General features: G+C 45.2%; 1 protein-coding gene across 1 annotated transcript; it reads left to right on the top strand.

Moving 5' to 3' along the window:
- On the top strand, positions 1-26,557 carry LOC144150974 (uncharacterized). The gene is made up of 5 exons (XM_077682274.1): positions 1-126; positions 2,295-2,421; positions 17,833-17,972; positions 19,872-19,992; positions 25,646-26,557. Exons 1-5 carry the CDS (start codon positions 63-65, stop codon positions 25,848-25,850), a joined length of 657 nt encoding a protein of 218 aa, XP_077538400.1. The 5' UTR covers positions 1-62; the 3' UTR covers positions 25,851-26,557.
- Positions 26,558-26,724: the final 167 nt, after the last annotated feature.

The following is a 26,724-nucleotide window of genomic DNA, read 5'->3' as shown; positions in this document are numbered from 1 at the left end:
TGTCTGGCAGCTTATATTCCTGTGCGTGCAGGTCAGGGCTGTCGTCGTTACAAGAAATCGGTATGGCGTGTTGCAACGTTCGCGTTACAGCGCTCGTCGTTTTATTCGTCGTCTGCGTAACAACAGGTAGGACTTAGGAAATTTTCATTGCAATTCCTGTATACCACCACTGTATTTTCACGCAAGCATTGTGGTTATTTCCGGATTCAAAATAGGGAAAATGAATTTAGTGGAAACAACATCATTTTTCCAAGAAAGTATCAAAATCATACTCCCTTTCTACCAAAAAATATCGTTAAAACACGACGCTTTCCCCCACGCCACTTGAAGGAAAGCCACAGTCTAAAATCCAACCTCTCCATATCTAAACTCCCAACTGGCCAATTTAAAAGCCAGACAGTCACATTCAAAAGCCAACATAAAACTCCACACCACCAACGAATTTATTTCAACACAATCACCGTTAAGGTATTACCAAACTATATTTTGCGTGCTACTGGAGGTCTGTAAAGTATGCAAAACAATCTCACTCTTGTGTTTTGTCGTGCAGGATTGATGCACGCTTTGTGAAATCCATCGCGTGAAGTTGACTTTTCTGCAGTGTGTTTTACTCAGACGCAAATGCCATCAGTGAGGCATAAGAAGCTATGCTTGAAAAAGTTCCTCATGCCGTTGTGTTTCAAACGTTCGAGCGAACCTTCGACACCATTAGTTCGATGAAAAGTGGCCGATTAATTGAACGAACGGGGAGTGCTGTGGCATGGTGGCGGTTGCAATGTGTCCCTCCGTGCAAGTTTCGGCGTCTGTGTGCGACAGTGGTCACAGCATTTTGGATGAAGTTAACTGCTCAGTACGCAATCCTATGCGGCAAAACTGAACCTTGGCTATGAGGTGAGCCGTATGTGAAAGATTCGGGTCAACAATTACGGATTACTGATGGTTTTAACGCGTCCCAATATCTCTAAGTATGGAACATAATCTAGAAACAAAACACTAAAGGCCCGGGGGCCATATCTCCTCACGCATAAGAAAGCCACGGGCCATCGAAAATGATTTGCAGGCCACCTCCAGAGGGCGCCTTTTTAGCTGTGGCGTGGACAATACCCGGCCGTTTTGGCGAGGCCTGGCTCGCCAAACTGCAAAAGAAATGTCAGAGTGCTGTCCTCGGCGGATCTTTTGTGTAGTTTCTTTTTTGAACGTGCATTAGCCTCATCGTGAGAGCATGAACGCTGGAAAAGTTCATTGGCAAGAGGGCGACAAACGAAAGCATTTTTCCCCTAATTCAAAAATTGCGCATATTTAGAACAAAGCATAAGCTTACAGAGCATACTGGCAGACACAGGGTAGTTACAGCATACATTGAATACCCTTTCACGATAATGTGACTCTAAAACAGTTATGTTGCTGCGGAAACTGGTTCTGGCAATATGGATAAAAATGGGCACATTGCTTCAAAAAAAACATTTTGTCACGAATGCGTACTGATCACGAGGGGCATTGTGACCTCACCTTTAGCAATTTTTCTGGGATATTCGGCCATGACCCGGCTGTAAAAGTGTAGAGAATTGCGGATCTGAAAATGAAAGCTTCGGGGTTTGTTGTTCAGGTATCAGTGCATTAGCGCTAATACTTCTAAACATATTTCACCATAACTTATCGCCAGAAATACTTCATGATTAGAGTAAATATGATTACTCGTACTTTGTTTAAACGTTTTTGTGCCATTATGTGAGGGCGTTATGTATGCATGGTTTCTTTGGCCCCGTACGGTGACATTGCATAGCGAGAACTTTATTTCTCGGCCACGTTTGTATTCCCGATTCATTATACACCAGTTGGATGGTCCCCATGGTATAAACATTCCCGCATCACGCATTTCTGTAAACTGCAAACCTTACAGCTCTATAACAGCATTGCATCGTGAAAAAATGAATTCCGAGGACATGGGTACAGATGCTAGTTTACTACCATAGGGGTCAGGGACTGGCTTGGCACGCCGACACGTGATGTCCGTCCACTCAAAGCAGGGCAGGAGAATCAGAAACACGCAAGTTTGCGGCTAATTATTACAAAGAGTTGAGCTAATTTTGTTACCAATTCAGGCTTGTACACCAGGTTGTAATGACCCTTTAGTTGTTATAAACTGATACAAATTTCTACGTTGCAGGTGCATGATAAACACCGTTATTTTTCCTGTGTTGTCGGTGTAGTTTGCATTGTACGTAAAACAGAAGCTTCGACAGACTTCAGCAACTCGCCGCAATTTAGATTAATCGCTACTACCATTTCTCCAGATGGCGCTGTTACCCACACCAACAGCTCATGCAATGAGCTTGATGTTTGGAGCTGTCTGGGAGAACAAGCTAAGTCCATCGTCAAGAAGGGGAACAACTTGACTGCTCTTGTTACGCAAGTCTGCCCGTAAGTAATTTTATTGGTGAGCGTTTGGCTCGTGAAGCGCTTATTGTGCTACTGCTGCAGCTATACTAAAGGGAACACCTTGGCGTGTTGGTGGCAAATGATCAATTGATCAACTCGTTTTCGTTGTTTTGACCGTTTGAAGCGCACCTGTGATGTCGCTTTATACCTTTGTGGTATATTGCTACTTAGCGGCGACATAGAAGAAATCCCGGGACCTATGACCAAGGCCCAAGAAGACAAGTTAAACTTCGTGTCTGATGCAGTTACGCGACTCGAATCAAACCATACAATACATCCCTCCTCGAATCTCCTAATAAAATCTTGCAGAATCGTATCACTTTGAAGAATGACATAGAATTACTAAGCAAGCGGGTTCTGGCGCTCGAGTCAAGAACTGGAGCAGATACGTCCGCCCATCAAACTCAAAACTATGACCAAAACCTTTCCTTTATGCAATCTAAAATTGATAACTGGGAAAACCGGTCACGGCGCGCTAATGTTTTATTCTTTGGCATTGATGACACTGGCAAAGCTGAATCTTGGGATGTGTTTGAAGAACTCGTTAAAACTGTTTGTGCTGACAAACTGGAAGTCACCGTAACATCCGTCGTCAGAGCGCACAGGTAGGGAAAGTTTTCTGCAGACAATAAGCGTCAAATTTAGCGAAAGTTTTCAACGAGAAAGACGTGGAAACTGTTTTAAGCCGTGGTATTAAGTTAAAGGACGCAACTTTTGGAATCTCGCGTGAATATTCTGTAGCCGTTCGTGACGTACGCCGTAAGCTTCTACAGTTTTCAAAAACAGTTAAGAAGCAGGGTGACCGTGTTCGACTCGTATTCACCAAACTTTGGATTAACGACGACGCCTATGTTTGAGATGCTGGTAAAGACCAGACTGTTTGTTAGACCAAAATGAAAAGCGTGAAGTAAACTCCGAAGCATCTCCGCCCACGGGGGAATGACGTGACAACCTCGCTAGTTCTGTTCCAACTCATGCACAGGAGTTATCAACACAAAATCTCCTGTCTTTAAGTACCGGTGTTTCTTTTCTGTACACTAACATTCGGAGTGTCTTATCAAAAAATGTCGCTCTTTCTTCTCTTCTTGATTCCTGTTGCGCAGCTGTACTAGTATTAACTGAAAGGTGGTCGAACGACACGGTTCCTGAGAGCAGCATTCTTGGCAGTGGATCCGACTTCAGCTTTTTTCGCTGCGACAGACTAAACCGTAGGGAAGGGGGTTTTCTCATAGCTGTCAAAAGAGAAATATCTTTGCCGCTTATATCATATTCAATTCTTTTCTTGAATGTGTTTTTGTTTCCATAAAATGTAACGCGTTTCATGTCATAATTGCAGTTTTTTACCGCCCTCCCCATATGTCACCCTCGATCACAGCCGAATTCGTAAAATCCTCGATGAAGCTACCATGCGTTTTCCTAATTCAGTTTTATTAATTTTTGGCTATTTCAACTTCCCGAGCGTTCACTGGTCTTCACTATCCGTAGCATCCAATGAAATCCGGGCAAACTCTTTTCTTCAAACCTGCCTTGACTTCTCCTTAACTCAACTAATCAACTCCCCAACTCGTCGTTCAGCTACGTCTGCAAATATCCTTGACCTAATACTTACTAATCATCCCGACCTTTGTTCCAATATTACTATCTTAGACGGCCTCTCGAATCATGCCATTATAACTGGTAGCATTATTCGTCCCTTTAATTCCAGAAAAACCACTAGTAAAAACATTAGGTGCTACGACAGAGCCGATTTTGATGCCATGAACACTCAACTGTCTTGTTTCTCAGACCAGTTCTTGAATACTTACCATTCACGCTCCACTGAAGAAAATTGGCTCACCTTTAAAAAAAGCATTTATTAATGCGATTGTGTCATGCATTCCGGTCTTAACCATTAAAACAGTTGTGCAGTGCCTTGGTTCACTCGCACACTTCGCCGCTTAAACAATAAGAAAAAGCGTCTTTACCGGCAAGCAGATAAAATCAGACACTCGGTTTCTTGGCTGCGCTATAAAGAGTGTGATAAACAGTATCAATCCCTCCTTAAATCTACTCGTCGCAATTTCTACTCTAACGACTTAACATCCATGATAAGTAACAACCCTCGGAAATTCTGGCGCTTAATCAATCCTGAAAGCCACCCTCACATATCTATTGCAGAACATAACGGCCAAACTGTTCCGGAATCAGAATGCGCGCAGATACTTAACAACTCATTTGTGTCAGTTTTTACTTGCGAAGACGTATCTTCATTACCGATCACACCTGGTTTAATAGAGGGCATGATGCCTGAAATCGTCATTACTGAGGGGGGAATCTTATCTTTACTCAATAAACTTAAAATGTCATCAACATGTGATCATGTGGGCATTAACAATACAGTTCTAAAAAATACTTCCTTAAGCATTGCTCCAGTATTAGCAGCGCTTTTCACTCAGTCCTTATCTGAGGGTTCAGTCCCGCATGACTGGCGTATAGGAAAAATTACACCCTTCTTCAAATCTGGTGGCCGCTCTTCACCACTAAACTACCGACCCATCTCTCTGACTAGCACCATTTGTAAAATTATTGAGCTTATCATACATTCTCAAGTTATTAAGTACCTCGAAGATCATTACGCAATTTTTAAATTCCAACACGGTTTCCGTAAAGGTTACTCGTGTGAGACCCAATTGGCCGGATTTACTAACGATTTATATACTTCAGTAGACTCCCGGTTGCAAGTTGATGCAGTCTTCCTTGATTTCTCTAAAGCCTTCGATCGCGTTCCTCACCATACACACTCCTCAAGCCATCTAAATGTAATCTACATTCTGACGTTCTAGCTTAGATTAAAAATTTACTTACTTCTAGTCTTCAGTTTACATTTGTTAACAATCACGCATCTGCTTCCGCTCAAGTAACATCAGGGGTCCCTCAAGGTAGCGTATTAGGCCCATTACTTTTTCTAGTCTACATTAACGACCTTCCCTCTTGTGTATCATCCCGTGTTCGCCTATTTGCCGATGACCTTGTAATTTACCGTACCATTTCTTCTGATACCGACCGTTGCAGTCTCCAATCTGGCCTTGATACTATTAACGCTTGGTGCTTAAGATGGTTGATGCCCCTAATTTATCTAAAACAAAGCAAATGTCATTTTCCGGTGGAACCCTCCATTTTTCAACTTGTTATACTATAAGTCATAATGCAATATAGGTAACAAACACGTACAAATATCTTGGTCTTCACATCAGAAATGATTTAACATGGCAGCACCATATTAGCGTCATTTTTGCCTCAGCAAACAGCTCTTTAGGACTACTCAGGCGTAATCTGAAACAAGCCCCATCTCATGTAAAAAGACTTGCATACGTCACCCTCCTTCGTCCAAAAATCGAATATGCCTCTGCAATCTGGGATCCTCATCAAACATATCTCACAAAATAACCTCGAGTCATTACAGAATCGTGCTGTTCGCTTCATCTTTTCTGATTATTCTACATTGTCAAGCGTCACAGCAGTAAAACAGCTTGCTGAACTGGATAAGTTATGCGTTCGTCGCACATATTCTCGCCTGTCCCTTTACCATAAAATCTACTTCCACCCAACACTTCACAGCGATTTCTTTCAGCCTCCACCAGCCATTTTTCCACGCAGGGATCATCCCAACAAAGTTACACGACCACTATGTGGCTCGTTCTTGCACGCAAATTCATTCCTGCCCCACACCATATCTGACTGGAACAATTTACCCCCATATTAGCAACTCAAACTGACATAACTAAATTTCAAGCATTGCTTCGCCAATTGTGACGATTTGATTTGTCTTGTTCCTTGAACTGTATTATTGCGCAACCACCGCTCTTCTCTTTTTTTGCCCTTCAACGTTTTTGTGTTTATCACTGTATTTATCTAGTTCCGTTGACTAATTTCCTTGTCATCGGTCAGTGCCTCTTTGCGCAAGCGCAATCCACTTGTGTTATTTTTCCTAAAACACATTGCATTCCTGCCATATATTGTATTACGTAAATTTTCTTTTTTCGTTCTTTTCTATCTGTCTTCTTCTTTTGCACCGAAGTTTTCTTGTTTCCTTCTTCACTATTTCTTCTCCCATTTTTTTCTATTTTTTTACATGTGTATTTTCATTGTCTGGATGCCCCCCCCCCCCCTTATGTAATACCCTCCATTGAATTCCTTTAGGGGTACTGTGAAATAAATAAATAATAAAAGACCGCGTAGCTGAAACACAACGATATATATATATATATATATATATATATATATATATATATATATATATATATATATAGTATAAGTAAAGAGTCGGATACACAGCAACAACAATAACAAAGAATGTTTACTTACGTAGCGGCAACGGGACTTGCCTTCATCAGAGTACAGTTACATGATTTTCCTGTCACAGACATTTGGAACACATTTCATATATATATTTGCAGAAAACTGTGAGAAGTTTAACTCTTTAAGTTTAAGTTTAACTGTGAGAAGTCTAACTGTGAGAAGGAAGATGTTTCGAAAACGGAGAGTATGCATACAGTCGGGCTAAGCCTGTGTTACAACAATAACAACAACAACAAAAAGAGAGAAAGGAGAGAGGGAGGGAGACAGAGAGGAAGGGGTCGTATTTACAAGGCCGCGGTCAAGGTTGCTCCAGGACGGGGCAACGTACCTGGCATGGGCTGCAAGTGCGGAAGACTAAACAATCCCGGTTTCAAAAGGAAGGGAAACGTGTACAATAGGGTATTCAGTGGTTGCAGAGACTGGTTCCGAGGGATCCATACAGGCATGAATGAAGAATGTGTTTTGGGTGTGCCTCTCGCGGATGGACAGAATAGACACAGTACACAAAAGAGCATTGCACAAGAGCTAGCAACTGAACAGGAAATAGGTAGGGTCCATAGATAACAAAGGGTTAAATATTTCTAAGTGGTGGGGGGAACGCGGCCTCCTTCCCAAGGACAAATCGCATTGTTAAGTCTCATTAGGCTAATAGAGCCAAACTTATAAATGAGATAAGATTCCCGAACATCGCGGTCGTGGTGGGTTTTCAAAGCGGATTCTAAAATTGTTGCTTTATGATGTACAAATGCATGACCGGGACCGTTAACATGTCTTGACAGGGCAAATAAGGGCAACTTTTTGCATGAGAGCGGTTATTATTGAATCGTATTGGGAAGGGCGTTTCAGTTTGGCCGATATATTGCTGCCTACAAACAGTGCACTCTAGAAGGTATACGACATTAGCAGAGTCACAGTTGAAGTTACCCTCTATATATACAAAGTAGTCTCAAGCCGTGCTGGTGGCACACTGTGTGGTGGTCATGTGTGGGCATACTTTACATCGAGGTTTTTTACAGGGCATGCAACCAGTAGTTTCCGGTCTGCTGATACGAGAGTTAGTAAGAAAGCCGCCTAAATTGTTATTACGCCGGTAGACAATGCGTGGTGGTTCGGAGAATATGCCTTTTAAGCGTTCGCTTTGAATTAGAATATTGTTATCACAATATCTTCAAGCAACTATTAAAGTATCGTCAGAAAAACATCTTAAGGCAACAATTTTAGAAGCCGCTTTCAAAACCCACAACGACCGCGAGGTTCAGGACTCTTATCTTATTTATAAGTTTGGGTCAGCGAAGCTTCGTATTAATGAAAGTTAAGTGAAGCTAACGTGCTTATCCCTCGATTAAAATTAGCGACTTCATAATTTTTATCACATTCTTTATTAACCCTACCTTTGTTTCCTTCGTGGGTTTGGATCCCACCTGGCGGGCACTTTTTCTCCACTTTCTTTCTTTCTTTCTTTCCAAATTTTTTTATCTGCTTCAGTGACCTACCACATCCTCCCCTTTGCTTTCCGAGGTTTTCTTGACTGCCAACTATTATTTCTGCGTTATTTTTAACCAGCCCCTCATTTCCTATTCTGATTCGCTACATATATATATATATATATATATATATATATATATATATATATATATATATATATATATATATATATATATATATATATATATATATATATATATATATATATACGTGTAATGGAAATAAGAAATAAGGGATAAGGGTTGGCAGTCAGGAATGCCAAGGAAAACAAAGGGGGAAAATGTGATAGATCACTTTATTAAGCTCGAAACGGGTGCAGAGTTTTGAAAGAAAAAGAAACAGGAGAAAAACATGCCCGTTGGGTGTGATCTGAAAACAAGACGTCTAAAATACGCGTCTGGTGGGATGACCACTTCATTCGCTACACGCATAGTAGGGGTCTCGATTCTGGCAGTCTTGGTGCCATAGGTAGCTTAAGAGTGTTCAACGCTGGTCGACCACTCTCGGCATGTCCTAGACACTCGAGTCACGGCCCGGGGGTTAAAATTAACTTCCCCTTCACCCGGAGATGAATGAATGAAGCCACGTTTATTCCACATTTTAATGTGCCGAGGGCACTGCGGTGGAAAGGACAACCGTGTAATAGCAGAGGGAAAGGGTAGGGCTGCCTCCGTTTTATTAACGGACGTTTAGGAGGCAACTAAGTGTGGACCGCTTGAATCTTGTGGCGGTCGAAGAGCCGATCCCCAAACGGTTGAGCCGTCGGGTCTTCAAGGAACAGAAGGAGTGCTCGCCAGAGCTCGGTCACTAGATCCAGAGGCTTGGGATCCGGACAGCCCATGTCCGGAGAGAAGGCCAGGGTCCCCGTTTTATGGTGGCCAGGCCACGAAGCCTAGCTGGAATGTAGAAGGGGCACTCCAAACACAGGTGATCGAGATCAGCACAGCAGTTGCACGAGGATCAGGTTTCAGTTACGGGCGGTGGTGTGTCACCGTTGTGAAAACGGTTCAGCAAAAAAGAAGTAAGGAGTGTGCCTGTCTGAATTCTCCGAAGGAGAACGAACTCTCTTCCCGGAGCCTATTCCCGGTGAATATTCCCGGTGATATTCACCGGGAATACAGCATTAGGCATTTTCGTGCATATACCTCATCCAAAGACTATGACTGTTCACTCTGCTCTGTACCTGGTCACCTAATTGCTTTTTTTTTATTCCTTAGCGTCTAGCTTAATACTCGCCCTCATCCCTCCAACCTTTGCTTTTTGAATTCAATTTTATTTATTTTATTTCTCTCTTTTTTTTTATTTTTACTTTGCGTGGTCTTGTGCCCCGTACGTCACTCTAACTTTATCTTTTCGTTTTTGAGTTTCAGGACAGGCCTGTTCCAGGAATGTTGCCGTGGGTGACACGTGCCATTTCAGTTGCCGGGTCATTGCTTTTTCTTTTGTGTGTAGGTTTATGTGGTTTCCCTACCTGATTTTGTTCTCCCTTTGTTTTCTTTTTTCCTTGACCTAGTTAGTTTTCCCCCCGTCTCTATCTTTTCTTTTGACCGGAGGCTTGCAGATAGTTTCTGATAAGGACCCCACCCTCACCACCTGGTCTGCTTCCAGCGGTTCTGAGATCCTTTCCCTAAACCCCGCGGAGGGTCAATAAACACCCTCTCATCCTCTCTCCAAAAATTCCACGAATATCAACCACCAGCTGACTTCCGTGTGACCTACTTCACGGCTTAAACTAGACAACCTTCTTGGCCCCTCAATCTCTCCCCCGACACACTCCCAAACAAATCAGCTTGCTCAATCTCCCTTCCATCTTTCCCTCTCCTTTCACCTGGGGTCCTACCCCTATATAAACCGTGCCTGCCAGGCGAGAGATTGCCCTGAGGAAAGCAAGTTCTCTTTGCTGAAACGTAGGCCACAATCGTGCTTTTACCTTGTTCGAAGTTTTTCTTCTCTTATATATATATATATGTATATATATATATATATATATATATATATATATATATATATATATATATATATATATATATATATATATATATATATATATATATATATATATATATATATATATATATATATATATATATATATTGTAAGACCAGTGGTAGCCTCGTTTTTGGAAGTTCGGAGCGCTGAATGCAGTGTCCCAGTGGAAGGCAATCATCACTAGCGCCCGGTTGCGGCCACAGCTTCTTCATCTCTGTATATACTCATCATCACCGATTCTTCTACCTTCTCGAACTATCATCATCGGTAACCTGGTTCGGTCGCCATCTTGCCGCCTTGCAGCTCGGTCTGCGAATAAAGCGGTTTGCGCGTACTGGTCTGCCTTCGCCTACCATCGGCCTTACAAGTGGTGGAAGGTGCGTTTCGGTCCCGTAATCCACCTCTCAAGCTGCCTCACTGGAGCTCCGCTCGGGTCGCCGCCTAATGCCGGAAACTACAGCGATGATGCTGGAATCGGCGAACGCCACGGCTCCACCAACCCCCCAGTGCATCATAACCAGCCCCCAGCGTGACCCTCCTTTCTTCGCTGGCCTTCGTGACGATGATGGCGGCGAGTGGCTGGACAACTACGACAGGGTGAGCGCATTCAACCCCTGGGACGATAACCTCAAGCGGCAATATGTTCCGTTCTCCTTGACCAAGGTTGCCGAGACGTGGTATTTAAATAACCGGCATACCATCACCGACTGGGCCGATTTCGTTGCTCAGTTCCGCCGGATTTTCGGCTCTTCTAAAGCTCGGAGCGACAGCGCGAAAAAGAAACTCGAGACCCGTGTGCAACATGCGCATGAAACGTACACCTCATACATCGAGGACGTTCTGGCGCTGTGTCGTCGCGCCGACAATAACATGCCGGAAGCTGACCGTGTACGCCACGTCCTGAAAGGAATCGGTGAGTTCGCGTTCACCACACTGGCAACGCAGAACCCCACAACCGTCTCGGACGTGATCTCCACTTGTAAGCGTCTCGACGAACTACAGTCAATCCGCCTTCGTCAAGACACGGCTCCTACCCACCATCTGGGAAATGAAGACCTGCGTGCGTTGATACGCTCTATAATTCGCGAGGAGATGCACGCCAATATGTCTCAGTGCACAGACTGTGTTCGCGAAGCTCCTTCTGTGCCTGGCCTACGGGATATCGTTAAGGAGGAGCTCGCGGCTATGCCCGTACTTCCGCCTCCCGCCCAACCTGTTTCTGTGGCAACGCCATCTTACTCGGATGTGGCTGGTCGGCATCCTCTACCGCTCACTCCTATTTCGACACAGGCCCCGCCCGGCTATGTGGCCGCCATGCCTCGGTTGCAAACCACGCCGACTTATTTCCCGCCACACCACGACCCCAACGTTGGCCGGCCAGTATGCTATTATTGTGGCATCCGGGGCCACATCTCCCGATTTTGTCGAAGGCGCCAACGTGACGAACGACGCGGCTACGCAGCCTACGAACGCGATTATGTACGCCCGAATTACTTCGACTACGTGCAGCGTACGCAGCCGTCTTTCTCACGCCGTTCACCATCGCCACCCGAGCCACCAACCGACCTTCCTCGTAGGCCGCGCGATACGCGACGCCGCTCACCATCGCCAGGCCGTCGGGCGCTGTCGCCCCTTCGGCCTGCGACCTACGTCACCGACCAGCACTCGGAAAACTAGTTAATGCAGTTTCGGGAGGGGAAACTGCATCACGTGGGAAACTTACAATGCCTCCGGAGCGTCCATCGAACATGTTGTCAGTTTTGGTTGAAGGTGTTTGTGTAGATGCCCTTATTGACACTGGTGCCAGTATTTCGGTGATAAGCATGGAATTGTGTGCACGACTACGCAAGGTCCGAACACCCTACAGTGGACCTTCTTTACATGGCGCCAATAGCAGCATTATCAAGCCATCCGGAGAGTGCACGGTACGAATTTCAGTCGGTCAACTTCGTCATCACGTTCAGTGTGCAGTGTTGTCCCCGTGTGCGCATCACCTTATCTTGGGCTGGGACTTTTTGTCATCCGCATCCGCCGTCATTTCGTGCCAGCAACCGCAAATTGAACTCGCAGATACGGAGGACACCAACATTCTGGAAGAAAAGCCACAACTGAATTTGACAGCAAGTGCCGATTACGTTTTATACCCGGGCCACGATACAATCCTTTCAGTTCACTCAACCCAAATTCGTGATGGTGATGCGTTAATCGTTCCGTCTGCGCGTTTTATTCCCCAAGGAATCATTATCGCGACCTGTTTTGTCCGTTTTGCACGTGGGTCTGCGCCGCTCGTCACTACAAATTCCACTTCTGAGACAGTACTCCTCCCTGAAGGCACCACGCTCGCTTCCGTTGTGGCTGATGACAGTCTGTCTCTGGTTCCCCTCTGCTCTGTGTCTTCCGTTCCCCTGTCTTCAGATTCCGGCCCCTCACGTCCCACCCTGGCAGCCACGATTAGCGAAGACCTCACGGTGTTCGAAACGAGACTCCTACTTGAGCTGCTCGAAAAACACGAAAACTCATTTGACTGCATTTCCGCCAACCTTGGACAGACGTCTGTGGCAGAGCATCGTATTGAGACAGATGGGACTCACATTGTTCGCCGTCGCCCGTACCGTGTGTCGTCGTCGGAACGGGAAGTCATATGAAAACGTCGCGGACATGCTTCAACGAAACGTTATTCGACCTTCCTCGAGCCCGTGGTCTTCTCCTGTTGTTCTGGTGAGAAAAAAAGACGGTTCCGTACGCTTTTGCGTGGACTATCGGGCTTTGAATAAGATTACCCGGAAGGATGTATATCCGATGCCGCGCATAGATGACGCACTGGACCGTCTACAAGGGGCTGAATACTTCTCTAGTCTGGACCTGCGATCTGGCTACTGGCCGATCCCCATGCGCGAGTCTGACAAAGAGAAAACGGCGTTTGCGACTCCAGACGGCTTGTACGAATTTAACGTAATGCCTTTTGGCTTATGCAACGCCCCAGCCACATTCGAGCGCATGATAGATACGGTCCTTCGCGGCCTTAAATGGAAAACATGCCTGTGTTACCTTGACGACATCGTCATCTTTTCGTCAAGTTTCGCGGAACATCTGCAGCGTCTGGACAAGGTGTTGACTTGCCTGGCAAAGGCTGGTCTGACCCTGAACACCAAGAAATGTCGTTTTGCTACCAAATCGATAAAGGTTCTTGGTCACGTCGTCAGCAAAGATGGCATACGCCCCGACCCAGACAAAATTTCTGCTGTAGCCGATTTTCCTCGACCTCAGCAACAAAAGGCGCTGCGTAGTTTTCTCGGCCTGGCGTCCTATTTTCGCCGTTTTGTCCGCAATTTTGCTACTCTCGCTGCACCTCTGAACCAGCTATTAACTTCTGATACCCCCTTCGACTGGAGTGATGGCTGCGAAAAGGCGTTCCAAGACCTCAAGCAAGCGCTTACTTCCGCACCTGTATTATGCCACTTTGATGACTCGAGACCGGCGATCCTCCACACCGACGCTAGTGGGCATGGCATTGGCGCCGTTCTGTTGCAGCGCGATGTTCACCACCGTGAGAGGGTTGTTGCTTATGCCAGCCGCTCTCTAACACGAGCGGAGAATAATTATACGATAACGGAACAGGAGTGTCTGGCCGTCGTGTGGTCTGTGCAAAAGTTTCGGCCATATCTCTACGGCCGACATTTCACCGTCGTCACAGACCATCACGCTCTGTGCTGGCTGTCTTCATTGAAAAACTTGTCGGGATGCCTGGGACGCTGGATTCTGCGATTGCAAGAGTACGACTTTACGGTTACCTACAAGTCCGGACTCAAGCATGTAGACGCAGACGCACTCTCGCGGTGCCCGCTCATGCCGTCTTCAAACGACATGGCGTCACTTTCTCATACACCGCCTTCATCAGTTGCACCTGTCGACTATGCACCGGCTGACGACCGCCGCGACTTGGTCGACCATCAACGAGCAGACAGTTACTGCCGGAAAATAATGGATCAACTCGCTGGTTCGACACGTCCGCCGAATAGCCGCCTACGTCGCCAACTGCGGCAGTTCCAGCTCATAGACGGTGCACTGTATCGCAGAAACCACCACCCAAATGGCGCCACATGGGTCCCAGTTGTGCCTCGTTTTCTCCGGAGTCGCGTCTTGCAAGCTTTTCATGACGACGCCACCGCCGGCCACCTTGGCTTTCAAAAGACGTACGACCGCATTCGAAGTCGCTTCTTTTGGCCAGGACTCTCGTCCAGTGTGGTGAAGTACGTCGCATCTTGTTCACCCTGTCAGCACCGAAAACGCTCTACGGCACCCCCTGTCGGTCTCCTCCAGCCTGTTCCGTGTCCAACTACGCCGTTTGAAGTGGTAGGTATTGATTTGTATGGGCCCTTACCGACGACATCCACTGGTCACCGCTGGATCGCCACGGCCGTTGATCACTTGACTCGCTACGCGGAGACAGCGCCACTTCCCTCGGCTAGCGCTGGCGACGTCGCTGCCTTCTTTTTGAGACACATACTGCTACGACATGGAGCCCCTCGCGTACTGTTAAGTGACCGCGGCAAGATGTTTCTATCTGAGATCCTTGCCGAAGTGCTTCGTGCCTCTAATACCGCCCACAAAATGACATCAAGCTACCATCCACAAACGAACGGGCTCACCGAACGTTTTCACCGCACGCTCTCTGACATGATATCAATGTACATACGCCCTGACCACCGAAATTGGGACACTATATTACCTTCAGTCACCTGTGCCTATAACACGGCAGTTCAAACCACTACAGGGTACGCGCCTTTCTACCTTGTCTACGGCCGTCATCCATCGCACGTGCTTGATACCTGTATCTTTACCGCTCCTGTGTCCGCTTCTGCATCGTTCCCGGAACAATTCGTGTCTCGGATCGACCACTGCCGGCGACTGGCTCGCATGCGCACAGAAGCAAGCCAACAAGACCGCAAAGAACGCTACGACGCTGTTCGCCGGTCCGTTTCTTTCCGACCTGGTGACGAAGTCTTGGTCTGGACACCGGTTCGCTCTCCAGGCCTCTGCGAAAAATTCCTACACCGGTTCCTTGGTCCTTACAAGGTTCTTGAGGCTACCTCTCCGGTGAACTATCGCGTCACCCCCGTTTGTGGAAGTTCGGACCGCCGTCATCGTGGCACGGAGATTGTCCACGTATCCCGCCTCAAGGCTTTCCACCGGCGTAATCCGCAGTAAAACGCGACCAGGCGGCCGCTCCCGCCCCGGGGGGGGGAAAATAGTGTAAGACCAGTGGTAGCCTCGTTTTTGGAAGTTCGGAGCGCTGAATGCAGTGTCCCAGTGGAAGGCAATCATCACTAGCGCCCGGTTGCGGCCACAGCTTCTTCATCTCTGTATATACTCATCATCACCGATTCTTCTACCTTCTCGAACTATCATCATCGGTAACCTGGTTCGGTCGCCATCTTGCCGCCTTGCAGCTCGGTCTGCGAATAAAGCGGTTTGCGCGTACTGGTCTGCCTTCGCCTACCATCGGCCATACAATATATATATATATATATATATATATATATATATATATATATATATATATATATATATATATATATATATATATATATATATTTATATATATATATATATATATATATATTTATATATATATATATATATATATATATATATATATATATATATATATATATATATATATATATATATATATATATATATACACTGAAAGAGAAGACTAATGGGTAACGAACGAAAATTTTCGTTCGTTACCCATTAGTCTTCTCTTTCACTGTATATTTTTTACCGGCCCCATCGTACTTCATTCATACGCTATATATATATATATATATATATATATATATATATATATATATATATATATATATTGTAAGCGCTGGTTAGTGCCCCGACACCAGAGGAATGTGCGTCCGGACAATCCCCCGGTAGTTGTACACAAACGGTATGTGCGAAGTACTAGCAGAAGGGTATGCGCCAGTGGACTCGTACTCCGGAGGCCTGTCTTCCACATGCAATCATGCTTCATCGTCGTCATCGGTTGTCTATCATCATCAACGCCCGTCTTGGTTGTTCTCTGGGGCTCGCTCCCTGTCACGTAGGACAAGGCTCGCCTAATAAAGACGTTCCCCAAGACTACTGGTGCCCGCCTTACAAGATATATATATATATATATATATATATATATATATATATATATATATATATATATATATATATATATATATATATACATACACATATATATATATATAGATATACAAAAAAGGAAGTCCTTTTCCTGAAACGTCAGTAACCTTTTATTTTTATTTTTAATGTCTTTCTTGTGTGTCTCTGTACCTACTTACCTCATTTTTTCGCGCTCTGTGTGAGTTTTTTGTTTCCAAACCATTTATATATATATATATATATATATATATGTATATATATATGGACAGAATACGGGTTGGCAGTCAAGAAAACCTCGGAATGCAAAGGGGAGGTTGTGGTGGGTCATAGAAACAGATGAAGAATTTTTTGAGTCAGAAAGAAAGTGGTGAAACAATGCCCGCCGGGTGGGATCCGAACCCACGACCTCCAGAATACCGGTCTGGTGTGATAACCACTACGCTACCGGCGGGGCTGTTCCCCCACCACTTTCTTGGGTATTTATGTTAGGTATTTTTTGTTTCCTGTACTTGGGGGTGGTGGCCAGCGCCACTCGGACTACTCGGGGTGAAGGGGACCTGCTTTTTAACCCCCGGGCCATGACTCGAGTGCCTACGACATGTACAACATATATATATATATATATATATATATATATATATATATATATATATATATATATATATATATATATACATACACCAGTGTCCTGAACAGAAATAAATACCGGTTTGCAGACCGATTCGGTAGCTTGAACTGCCACGGGTTCAATGATTTTAATATCAGCTGCGACAGACACAAAGATTTAGTAGTTTGTAACGACCACAACAAAAAATACAAACGAAAGAACAGCTCCAATTTCCCTATAACTGTGCTGAAATTTCGAAGTAACCTTTACCCTGTTGGACAATGTATTAGAAAAACACATGAAGTAGTGACGATTCACCAGCTACTTTCTCGCCACTACCATATGTTGTCCTGCGGACTACATAAAGTCACCGCCAAGACAGCGCAGGGTGGGATACATTTTCTGCCGTGTTGTGTCCGCTACATTGCGGAATTTTATAAGAGTTTGCGGCAACGTCACCGGCGCCCATTGAAACTTTAAAAGTTGCCATCGGAGTTTCTTACGTTAAATGTAAAATTCCTCGTGAGTTCAAAATTGTACGAATTATTCTGCGACGTTCCTGAAATTTTTGTCAACAGGGTGCCCGTATAATAACCTTGCAGAGTGTGTAGGATAGAAATATTCTTTCAGTTTACAAGCTAACTTGTTACTAATGAAGTTTTGAAAAAGAGTTACTTTGGGATATTATGAGCAAATGATGAACCAGAAGTAGGTGCCGACATCACTACTCTTGACTAAACTGAAGGCGTTTTGCGTCTCCTTGCAAACAGAGCGTGAGGCAATATTCAAAATGTTTACTTTTTCAGCGGGAACATGACGACTTGCACCCAGATCCAGCCTCTTTCTAATTGCTCGGAAGAATATAGAACAGGTATACTCGCCTTGGAAAACTCCCATAAGAAGGCGGCTGACGCGCTGTGCGAGAATAATGCAGCCCCTTTCAAAGGTAAGAGACATTTGCCTTTGCACGGAGTGGGTATTTATTAACCACGTTCTTTATAAATTACGTGTCAACTTTTTCCGTGGTGCATCCAATTTGACAGATTTGTAAGTTTGTGTGGAACGCCTCAACACCCAGATTTCCACTTTTTAAGATTCCATGGAGCGCGGACAAATTCCAAGCCATTTTCGTCGGCTTTTCGATGTCAAAGCTATGCTGCCGCCAACCGATAGGGGTGCAGTACGAGCAAACGAAATGGGGTGCTTAAGAGGGCAGGCAGGGTAGTTCAATGGTTTCTGTGGTTGCTGTTCTAGGGCCGCCATACACGTGGCGAGAGGAATACGCGGGACTGTTGAAGTCGGCTTGGCGGGCAGAAATGGCGCATAATATTTCTCTGCTTTCAGGCTTTTTCAAGTAAATACTACTTTATGGAACAGACCAACGGTAAAACGTGTGTTCAAGCGAAACTTTCATCCGCCGATAGGTGATGTCTGTGCGCGGAAATGCCCTACAGAATAGGCAACTTTCTCTGACGATGACGATGATCGCTTTGGAAGTGTTGAAAAATTAAAACGCTTCCCTGCGAAGCTTGGCGACAGCTCCGTTAGGCCCCCATCTTCTAATAGTTAATTTGAAGCAAAGGGATGAGGGGCGAACGTGCGATGTATATAGGTTAACTTCATGTCCTGAGGTGAACATCGACAGCCGTAACCTATATCTCGACGTACGATGAGAAGAACGTTGCTCGGTACGCCATATGGCTTTCAGCCACAGGACGCTAGGTTTAGCACGAAATTTTGACGTTCAGCACCTTAGTGATAACGTCACATTTCAAGGTTCAACACTTTGAACCGGTACCTACTCGTAAAATTGCTCACTGTACGCCAAACACCAGGTCTACTGTTAGGCAAAAAGGACCAAAAGTTCGTCTTCTCGATACTGTCTTTGTCACAATCTCTACACCCTTTCTAACTAAATATGAGCGGACGAACGGTTAGTCCGCCACCCTGTTGGTCCGTTCCGATACCCCCCAAGGACGAACTGCTGAAAGGCAGTCGCCGAAAGAATTACAAACAGCTCCAGCCGGGATGAAACCAGCGACTCCCGCAACAGTACCCGAGAAACCCAATACGCTACCTCAAGGCCACGCGGCCAGGCAGCAGATTTGGTAGAAAATATATATTCAAGTGTAAAGCATGCAGTACTTTGCACAGCGTGACGATTCATAGCTGCTAGTGCCCGAAATTCCGGGATTGCATGTATATAAGAAAGAATATCACGAGGCAGACGTCAGTGCTCGAGGCCCGGAGCATGCAGCACATTCTTTTGTAAGGGCACGGATTAACGTGATTCTCTGCAGTGCAAGTGACGGGCAACACGAAAAAGGCTGTACATATCTTCAGTTTCTCAAAAAAGAAAAATAGCTGTACTCGGGTATGGGTAGTGTAAGAGTTACGTATATCGAACCTTTTAATCAAAGAAAAATTTATGCCAATAAGACATTATATTTCACCAGTTCATTTCAAGTTCAAAGCGTCCAGCATTTCAGTTTCGTAAGAGGTGTTCGATGGGAAGTGCGCACAAGGTTCATTCACCCTTATAGCGATACATGGTAGTGTCTTATGATATATTGTACAAGCACCACCTCATATGGATGGAAGAATATGTATTATGGTATCCTTTCTTGCAGACTCAATAGTTTCACCACTTCATAGGAACCGAATGGTGTACAGTTGCTTCTGATTTTAGGCGCTAGAAATGCATGAGCCTCAAAGTAAAAAGTAGAAAATAAAGAACACATTTTGTGTCGTCCTTTTATGTCTACGTGGACTTCAGGGGTGCGCTCAGGAACATTGTTTCCGCTTCTTCTTCAACCGGAACTTGTTTCTTTACTCCTTGGCGCAGATGTGATCCTTACACTGAACTGCTGGAAAATTGAAGACCTCAGAAGCTGCGTTGAGGCAATAAACATTACTACTCCGATACTCGACCTCCTGACTCACAGGCGGAGACAACAGGACTGGGAGTAAGAATAGCTTTTTTTCTTTTGTTATCCCCTTGTCACGGGTATTTTTTGTTGTGGGTGGTGGGGGACGAAATGGTTATTTTAAAGACTTTCTTTTGGTGACTATATATGCAGGGGACTTCGTTTCTGTTACAGTGCTCTCCTATTAATAATGAAAATAGACTGCGTAGGTAACCTAACACTGCACGTGGATCTTAGCCCCATTGTTTTTCCTTTCGTTGAAATGGAAAGGTTTTTAGCTCGGCAACTTATGTTAGCTGGCTTTTCACCACGAGGACTTTGTGACGCTACGACTTTGCGAAACCTAATATTTCTCTTTTTTTCCTAATCAACTATCTTCCATAGTTTGTGTAGCGGTCATATAATACAATGCAATGCAGTGGGTCCTCGCGGGTAGCATGCTGTTTCATAAGAACATTGTGAACAAACAAGTACCACAAGTTTTTAGCAGTTCCAGTGGTGGAATTTATTGAGAAAGCTAGGACACTGGAGATTTATTTTCTGTCAAAAGTAAAAAATGGGATTTCGAGGGGCTTTAACATTCTCCTCTGTGCCTACCTAGGTAATGATAAGTACAGACGTACGAGGAGAGAATGCGGAAATATACTTCCAGGCGAAGCCACAACAGCAGATAACCGACCTTTCTTGTCCACAATGTCAGCCCCGTTCGGAACCAATGTGGCAGCACGTTCACCCTTCATCTTCTGCAATAACTTCCCTGTCTGAACGTGTTGAATATAAACGCGATTATTGTAGTGACTGGAGCTTGCCGTCAAATACACTGTGAGCTCTTCTACCTTCCTTTGGTGTAGCGGTATCAACTACCACTTCTTTACCAGATTGGCAGAACCCGGCTTGTTTGAAAGTTCCGTTAGAAATCTATCTGGCGATGGGAGAGCTTCATGTTATAGCAATGGACAAGATCCCACTGACATTTAGTAGCTTTGCTCGCCTTTAGTATGTTGGCCCTAAAACTGCCATGTCAATATAATTGAAGTCTGTCTCAAGCAGCAGCATGCATCAATCAATCTTGCTTAAATATCAGGATTACCGTTAATTGAAGTGAAGTGGAGCCATGACACAACTTCAAAGGGAAAAACCTAGCATGATGTTTATTCCGGTGCCAGATTTTAAGCCAGCACAGGACATTTCAGATAATGTGAACCAGATCGATCATGACTAAAAACATTTTAAAACTTAGTAAAAGTGAAAACCTGCCCGGGCAGCGAAAACATTCTTTAGGCATTGCATATTACTTCTGGCTTAATGCTTCACTAATTGACACTGAATAATTGTGCGCTCTTGCCAAGGGTTACTAAGTTTACTGCTGCTGCTTGATGTTTACGAAGGTAATTATGTTTCCAATCAGGTCGTTAAAACGCAGTACAGAGAGCAGCTTGCGAATTCCTCGTAATGGTCAGCGAGCCAGCACCATGATTTGTGTATCAGATTTAGACTACGCTCCTTGTGCAGAACTGTCATCTGTTGAATAGGCGGCGAGGCAGCGCCAATGAAGGCCGATTGATAATGAATAACTTCATGGCAGCAAAATTGTGTGGTGTTTTAATACGAACGCGGTGAACGGCCCATTGGGTGAAAAAGGCAACGTTTGTGTTGGTTCTGGCGGAGGCGTTGGAAACGAAGAAAATGTATCGACGCGGCTGAGAAGAGTCGCACGGTTCGATGTTCGTAATATAAAAACACAATGAAAAAAGATTGCACTGCTAGCACCACATGGGTCCCCGCCGAGCCACGTGGAAATCAGAGCGTTCAGCTTCGCGTGTGAGTGCGGGGATCGGTGGCAGCGGTACGTCATATCAAGCATTTGCCACGCTGAGCCCACACGGAGACGTAATAATAGCAGCGGAAAGGTGGAAGGGGTATGCAGAGGCGTTGGAACGTTTAAAGCTATTTCGCATTTTGCAGCTGGTAAGAACTGCCGTCTACAATGTACTTACCAAGGTAATCGCTAACCGAATTTCTGCAACCTTAGATTTCAGTCCACCTAAAGAACAAGCAGGGTACCGAAAATGCTATTCAACAATGAACCATATTCACACGATAAATCAGGTGACAGAGGAGTGGGCTACGGATACTGAACCCCTAAATATAGCCTTCTTAGATTAGGAGAAAGCATTTGACTCGGTCAGAACCTCAGGCAGTCATTCAGGCATTACGGAACCAGGGGGTAAATGAGCATTATGTAAGAATACTAAAGGATATCTACAGTAGGTCCACGGCTACCATCATCCTCCATAGGGAGAGCAGTAAAATACCTATAGGGAAGGGCGTCACACAAGGGGATACAATCTCTGCAATGTTTTTCACAGCATGTTTACAAAAAGTATTCAGAACTTTGGATTGGGAACAGTTGGGATAAGGGTTAATAAAGAATACCTCAGTAACCTCAGATTCGCTGATGACGTTTCCTTGCTAAGTAACTCGGGGGACGAATTGCGAAGCATGCTTTCCGCACTAGGCAAACAGAGTAGAACCGTTTACCTGAAAATTATTACGCAGAAAACCAAAGTAATGATCAATAACCTCGGGACAGCACAGCGGTTTGAGATAGGTGGCGAGGCAGTGGAAGTCGTAAGCGAATATATCTACTTAGGCCAAGTTGTGACCTCGGATCCGAACCATGAGGCAGCGATAATTAAAAGGATAAGAAAGGGGTGGAGTGCATACGGAAGACATTCTCAGATAATGGATGGCAGCCTACCATAGTCCTTGAAGAAAAAAGTGTATATGACAGCTGCATCTTACCGGTACTCACCTACGGGGCAGAAACTTGGAGGCTCACTAAGAGGGTTCAACTTAAATTGAAAACGACTCAGTGGACAGTGGAGCGGAAGATGATAGGTGTAATATTAAAGGACAAGAAGAGAGCGAAGTGGGTCAGGGAACAAACATATTATTAGAAATTAAGAAGAAATGGATGTGGGCAGGGCATGTAATGCGAAGGAAAGATAACCGCTGGTCAGTAAGGGTAACGGAGTGGATCCCTAGAGTTGGCAAGCGTTGCAGGGGCCGGCAGGAAGTTAGAAGGGCAGATGAGATAAAGAAGTTTGCAGGGATAAATTGGCCGCTGTTAGCACAGGACTGGGTTAACTGGAAATTAATGGGAGAAGCCTTTGCACAGAAGTGGGTGTAGATAGGCTGGTGATTATAATTAAGTGCCTGCCGAGATTCCCTTTTCGATAGCAGCTTCCCCATGGTGGCGGAGTTTTCGAACAAAGAGCGGAGTACTTCTTTTTGCAGAATAAAAAGCCAAAAAGTTTCGCCCGATGGCGTGATCTTCTAGCTAGCCATGCGTTGTGAGAAGTAATGAAATGAATATACTAGACCTATTTTACGTGCCCGTGGACGGCGTAGTGCTAGGGCCACAACAGTTTTATCACATTTTTTGAAGAGCTAACTGGACATAAAAAAGCTCACATTGTTCTTTTTTGAGGCCGCTGCCCCAAACTATTGCAAGGATTGCGAGAGAACTGTGTGGCTTCCTTGACGCTCCGACCTAGGGATTGGCCAGGTTCATGCCGGAAAAACACGCGCTTAAGGTGTGTACGAAACAGGAAGCGTTAACATTTAAAAGCACCTTGCGTCCTGCTGTGGGAATCCAATTTATCCTATAGTGCACTATAGTCCAATTTATCCTCTAGGCCGTGGCGCTACATACGGTCTCTTATGACAAGAAGTTCATGCTTTCAACCCGGTAAGGCAAGCTTCATTACAAAGGTTCATGTGCGAACACCACGTCCTAACGATGAGTTTAGCACTCTGTGTTTACCCGATGTGGCAAACCATGGAGTAAATGGGGCTTTCCCACGCAATGGGATTACTTCATAACGAACTCTGAAAGGAAAGCACCTGCCTGCAACATTTCGTTAAGTTTTTATAACGAATACAACCACATAGAAATATATCTAAAAATATGGTCACAATAACATAAGTGGCCTTCACACACAGAGAAAAGTGTCTTCAATGTTCAGCAGTGGACTTACCCCATAACGATGTGGAACGTATCCAGAGGTGTTCTTGAACACGTGTTTGGTGTAGGTAGTGAACCAGAACTGTGGGCACTAAAAGTGCTAAACTATGTGTAACAGAATGCTACAAAGTAGAAATTGCGATAGCCGGGAATGCAATGTAATTCAAGTGAATAAGTTATTGAACTACTGGAAACCATGGTTTATAACTGGCGATAAGTGCCGCCGGAAAAAGGCGTTGCCCACATCCAGTACTTGTTGGAAAGGTACTTTCTAACGAGTACAGTACAGCCGCATCACCTTTCCCGAGATCCTGATGTGAGAAAGTCCCTATAGGTCGCCATCTGTGTAAACGCTTACGGGAAAACAGAAGGGAATATCGTGCACGCGCTCCAAAAAAGAGTTGTATACCACGGCCATTTGTAGGTACAACGTAATTGCAGGCAGCTTTTATCTGCGAATATGGTCCTTTAATGCGAACTATTGGTTGGAAAGGAGTGATTGGTCTCAGAGTCTGATGTAAATACCCACAATCGCCTGGAACTACTTTACATTAGTTGTCTTCACTTCGTTCACATTACCTAAGATAAGCTAGCCTTCCAACCAGGCTTTGATACCGGCATTATTCACAGGTATAAATGAGAGCGCCAGCGCGTGTGTGTGTCACTTCAGGCACCACGGAAACAACGAACAGGGTCTGTGAAGAAGTAGAATTGGAGCGTATTGCAAACACACTCTAGGGAGCAGACACACCACATACTACATCTTATAAAACCACACTTGGAATGATACAGAACTGACTGACACAACAGACACACTGAAGTGACCTTATCAAGCTTATGGATATGTCACACACATGTAACACAGTCGCACCTGCTCCCTGAATCACCAGAGGGCCTATCCGTAATCCACATACTTAGTAAATGCAAGGCACTTGACACAACACGACGCAAACACTTTCCGCAACTATACCCACGACAGATTCTAGGATACCCGACGTACTCTAGAAAGAAAAGTTTTCTAGCTCTACTTGCCAACCACTCGTTCGTGGAGTGCAGACCACAAACCCCCAACGCGTCGGAGGCGGAAGCGCGGGGAGCGAGGGGGGGGGGGGGGGGTGTCATTCACGGGGCACACTAGTGATGGCACCGCGAATTTGAAGCGCTCCCCGCGCGGAAGTGCCTGCTTCGCGGCGTTGAGAGCGGCGTCGGCGGCGTCTGAGGTACGGCTTTGTCGTCTGCTTTAGCGACGGTTCTTTTGGGACAGTTTTGGTGCAGCTTCGCGTTCATTGCGCGGTGCCTTCACACGGCTTTAATAACTTGTTCGACAGCACCTCCAGGGAAACACGCACCCGACGTAATTAAGTGGTCGTGCGGCAAACATACGTTAAGGATTGCTTTGCAGTGCGGGAGAACACACACACACACGCGCGTGCACACACACACCATCATCATCATCGCTATCTTCATCATCATCATCATCAGAATTTGAGACCAGCTGATAGGTGACCAGAAAGGGAGGGCTCTTAGGCAGACGTGAATAGGCACGACAGGATTCGTATTTATATGCCACAAACATTCAACAGGCACTGTCTGCGTTTGTTTACGTTGTTAGAGACAACTTACAGGCGTTAAGTTTCACAATGTGCATTACGACTACCGCAGTCTCTTCAACACCGAGCTTTCCAAGTGCATCGAGGGATCCCGTGAAAACACGACGGATTGCAAGGCTGCTGACTTCGGGCCAGTGAAGAAGGTCATCGACATTTTCTTCACTCAATCCCCACCGCCCAGTAGCGGAAGTGGAGTGACGTCAACAGCTTCCATTTTGACAGCATTTGTCTCCCTTCTCGTGTCGTTAGCCCTTTAACAATGGCACACTTACAGCAGGAGCAAAACTTCCAGAAGCGTCGCCTTCTCTCAAAGTGCGGGTTCCAGGACTGCCACACTGTGATAAGAAACTCAATTGTGCGACAATTCTAACTTGTGTGGGACTTCGGGAGCGCACATAGCTCGGAAGTGCGCGAATTGGGGGAACAAAACCACAATTTACAAAGACTACTTTTCAATGTCTCTTTAGGGACCTAATTCACGGTCATAACGCTCCGATTAGGGGTTTGAAAGGCTAATAATATCTGTCAAGCAATCACAACTACATCATGATTGTTTGAAAGGTACTCTTGCTTGAAAAGCGTCTTTTTTGACAAGGTAGTCTTGCTTGAAAGGCCTCGGGAGAATCGTCTCAGGGCCCCTGGCTGCAGACAGGTAAAACACGCAGGAGCGCATATTTTGATCCGAGCAGAGAATTTTGTGTGGCTGTGTATAAGACACAATACTATTGAAAGGGAACTGCATACATCCCGCTGCCCTCTTTTTGTTGTGTGCTGTTGTCTAGAGTGCTTGGGTAACAGGCAAAACCAAGGAACGTGTGTATCTTTCCGTTAGGACGCGCGAATTATAGTATAAAACGGAGGCAATAATGTGTATGGCCCTGGAGGGGTCGTACGCACGTAAATCACGTATGACGACTCTAACTGCATGCCTGAATTTCATGATATTGGGCTTGAGTTATCACCAGAGATACCGTAATTACCCGATTCTAACGCGCACTTTTTTTCCGGAAAAATAGTTCGAAAAATCGCATGCGCGTTAGAATCGGATACGAAACCGAAACTGCCGAAACAACAGACATTTCGTCCCGCCCATCGCCATCGCCATCTCAAGCAGGCGCCAAAGCTTTTAGC

Source organism: Haemaphysalis longicornis, unplaced genomic scaffold (genome assembly GCF_048455015.1).
Source record: "Haemaphysalis longicornis isolate Haplotype H1 unplaced genomic scaffold, Haemaphysalis longicornis Haplotype H1 scaffold_88, whole genome shotgun sequence".
Taxonomy (NCBI): Eukaryota; Metazoa; Arthropoda; class Arachnida; order Ixodida; family Ixodidae; genus Haemaphysalis; species Haemaphysalis longicornis.
This window is presented reverse-complemented; position numbering and strand designations above follow the sequence as displayed.

Bases quoted from the DNA above. Each gene is read 5' to 3' on its own strand.
- LOC144150974 (XM_077682274.1), top strand. From the start codon at position 63: ATGGCGTGTTGCAACGTTCGCGTTACAGCGCTCGTCGTTTTATTCGTC. The intron at 127-2,294 runs GTAGGACTTAGG...CCATTTCTCCAG, and splicing joins CGTCGTCTGCGTAACAACAG to ATGGCGCTGTTACCCACACC. The intron at 2,422-17,832 runs GTAAGTAATTTT...TTACTTTTTCAG, and splicing joins CTTGTTACGCAAGTCTGCCC to CGGGAACATGACGACTTGCA.